Below are 3,480 nucleotides of genomic sequence, written 5' to 3' on the forward strand. Positions count from 1 at the left end.
CCCGGCATGGGGCTGGGACCGGGATGGGGATGGATCCGGGATGCGGCCGGGACGGGGATGGGTCCGGCACCGGGGCAGGGATGGGGGCGGGGATGAGTCCGGTGCCGGGATGGGGACTGGGATGGGGATGAAGCCGGGACCAGGGCGGGAACCGGGATGGGGACTGGGTTGTGGGTGGAGCAGGGGATGGGGATGGAGATGGGGATGGAGAAGGGAACCGGGACCGGAATGGGGATGGGGACTGGGAAAGGGATGGAGCTGGAACTGGGATGGAGATGGAGCAGGGCCCAGGGCAGGGATGGAGGTTCGCTGCCTACTCCTCTCCTCGCTGCCTATCCCGGCAGCAGGAGGCAGGACCCCTCCCCTCGGGCTTATTTTGGGAAGCCAGCACAGCCCCCTGGTAGGTAACTGCTCTCCCCCTCTCTTTGCAGCGATATCAGCCCCTTGCTGAAGGATCCGGCAGCTTTCAGGACTTTGATTGATCTGCTAGAAGATCATTTGAGGGCATCGTTCCCCCAGATCGACTTTATTGCAGGTGAGGGGGGTTGAAGCATCCCTAAGGCTTGTGCAGAGTGCTGTGTCCTTGGGCTGTCCCATGGGAATGTGGGGACATTCTTCTGCTCATGGAGCAGCAAATGCTGTAGCCCTCAGACATTATAATCACCCGAGCGTTGGCCTCTATCGTATGGTAACACTGGGACAGGTTATACCCTTCACCCAGCACTGTAGTTTCCTGAAATACTGGTTTTGGATGCGGCAGATGCCGTCTGATGATAACTTCAGTGCCAATTTCATAATTCATCGCATTCATTAAAGAAAAGAATCGTTCAGGGAGCACTGAACCCTGCTGCGCCGTGCCCGTAGGGTCTGGCGCGGTCCCCAGGGCAGGCAGCCCCCATTCCAGCATGTTTTCCTCCTCGGGGACCTTTTCAAGCCAAAAGAAACAGCCTTTGGGGTGATAACGCGCTGCAAGGCTGGGAATGGCAGCGCTTGGGAAGGCAGAGCTCGGGCTGGGCGATGGCCCAAAGTTCAAGGAGTCCAGACCAAACCTGGTCCAAGTGCCTCACGATAACCCAGGTCTGTCCCCCACTGGGGCAAAGTCCCGGCTGCTTGGCCAGACTGATACTGGGGTTTTGCTGAGCTTATCTGGAAGAAGCAGAGCAAGCGGGGGGACAAAAGGGGCTGGTGGGGGGATGGATGTAGAGCCCCGAAGCCCATCGGCAGCACATCTTGGCCAGCACGGGCAGCGCAGGAGCGGGGTGGGTGTATTCAACCCATAGAAATTCACAGAAGGAATTTCCTCCCTGGAACATGGGAGGATAAACCTGGGGTGTCGTGCAAAGCCCCCCCAGCCGAATGACTCTATCCTGAGTATTCATGCTGCTCTGCTCCCCCCAGGCCTGGACTCCCGCGGGTTCCTCATCGGCCCCCCTCTGGCTCAGAGGCTGGGGATCGGCTTCGTGCCCATACGGAAGAAGGGGAAGCTCCCCGGCCCGACCCAGTCCATCTCCTACACCCTCGAGTATGGCAAGGTAACACCCGGGGAGGAGGAGAGGGGTTCCAGGCTGATTGATGTGGGACTGGGGGGTGCCAGCAAGGAGATGGGGTGATAAACCAGTGGGGGGGGGGGCCCCAAGCTGGGTTTCACAGCCCACACCAGTGCCACGGGCAGTCTGGAATGGCACAAGCTTCACCGTGCTCTGTGTTGGCCAGCTGTGCTGTGATTTTTTTTTTTTTATTTTTTAAGGGGGGTGATGATAAGACGTGGTGCTAAATGGCTTTCCTTGGCTTGGATTCAGGGGCACGAACGTGGAGCGTGTTCCCCACTCTTGCAGTAAGTGCTCTCAGCACACGCCGTTATTGCATGGCTTCGGAGCAGAGCGCTCACCCCGTAACGCCGCAGCCTCCCTGCTTGCAGGGAGGAGGTTTAACCCTAATAACACGCTACCGCTGGGAACTAACGGCAGCAGAAGCACCAAACCTTGGCATCATTTCACAGGATTGTTTGGGCCAACCCTGGCGTGGGACAAGTGCCTGTGACAGCTTGGATCTGGGTTGGCAGGGCAGAATGCTCCAGCCCGGTGCGTTACAGGAGATTTTCCCCACTGGAGAACTGCTTGGGTATAAATTTTCATGATGGGACCATAACTCACTTGCTGAACATTCAGGATTTTGACGTGCCAGAGGGTTGGCCCAGCAATCCCCTAACCTGCTCTGGATTTCCGCAGCGCTCCCATGGAGCTGGAGCCTGTGGTTTGGGGGGTTTGAGGTGCTGAGTGGTGAGGTTAGTCTTGCTGAAGACTTGTCCGGTTTCCACCACATGTGAGCAGTTTGTGACGTGATTCTCTGTAAGGTGAGACTCGGATGAAGCCGTTCTTTCCACCCCGCAGGCTGAACTGGAAATCCAGAGTGATGCCGTGGAACCGGGACAAAAAGTCGTCATTGTGGATGACTTGCTGGCAACAGGAGGTGAGAGGAGGGGACGGTGCCGGAGCACATGTGACCCACGGAGCACCTGGACGGGGGGGTCTGAGGCTTTCCTCGGTGCCGATGTTTCTGCCCCCCTCTGTGTCCTGCAGGGACCATGAGCGCAGCCTGCGAGCTGATGAAGAGGCTGAAGGCTGACGTCCTGGAGTGCCTGGTGATCATCGAGTTAAAGCTCCTGAAAGGGGCGGAAAAGCTCGAGCCCGTCCGGTTCCACTCCCTGCTGCAGTACGACTGAGGAGCCGGGAGAGGGGAACGCACTTTGGGTCTATGTAGTGACTCTCGATGTCACGAGGGGGTGGGAAGCAGGGGGGGGAACCTACAGTTTTGATCCTGGCCTGATGCTATACAATTTTAACTCTTATTTATTTTCCAAGGCGCAGTTTAAGGTGTGTTGAGTGTGAGGATCCTTTTGGGAAGAAGGAGCAGCCTGGTCCTTTTCAGGGAGACAGGCCAAGATGCAGCTCCACTGATTATTTTTTTTTTAGGAGACCAAAGTGAAAATACAGCTGTCTGATAGCTTTAGGGGCCCAGCATTCCTTCCCTCCTAGGAGCCTGTTAAAAGTTGGCCAAAGAAACACGGAAGTTGGGCACAAAGTGATTATTTGTCTGAGGGATAAACTCGTCCGTGTTTGACCTCAGAGGATGCTCCCTGGGCTGCTGGCTGCTCTCTGCTGTGTTCTTGGGGCATCAGGACCTTGAAAGGATGATGCCAGCTCGGAGCCCGTTCTTGTCGGTGTGTTTAGTGGCAGTAAGGCCACAGGAGAGAAAGAAAAGGTGTTATGCTTGCGGCTGAGCTCTGGCGGTCTCACGGGGGTGTGTGATGGGCAATGTGGGGTTTGGAGATGCTCCCTAGAGCACGGTTCAGTTTGGTCCCAGGAGCAGCTAAAACGCAGCGTGCCAAAACTTCCCCATGCCCGAAAACAGCAGGGACTGTGTCCCTGTCCTAGCAGGGGCTGAACTCACTGGTAAAATAAATTTTGACTATTTTTATTT

The 3,480-nt window shown here is 56.5% G+C and overlaps 1 protein-coding gene across 1 annotated transcript; it reads left to right on the top strand.

Moving 5' to 3' along the window:
- Nucleotides 1–420: 420 nt before the first annotated feature.
- APRT (adenine phosphoribosyltransferase) lies at nucleotides 421–2,722 on the top strand (the record flags this gene model as incomplete). Its single annotated transcript, XM_010077688.1, has 4 exons — nucleotides 421–535; nucleotides 1,399–1,532; nucleotides 2,391–2,469; nucleotides 2,580–2,722. Coding segments are annotated over 4 exons (471 nt in total), but the record flags the coding sequence as incomplete, so codon positions are not given.
- Nucleotides 2,723–3,480: the final 758 nt, after the last annotated feature.

The sequence above is a fragment of the Pterocles gutturalis genome, unplaced genomic scaffold (genome assembly GCF_000699245.1).
Source record: "Pterocles gutturalis isolate BGI_N339 unplaced genomic scaffold, ASM69924v1 scaffold7258, whole genome shotgun sequence".
Taxonomy (NCBI): domain Eukaryota; kingdom Metazoa; phylum Chordata; class Aves; order Pterocliformes; family Pteroclidae; genus Pterocles; species Pterocles gutturalis.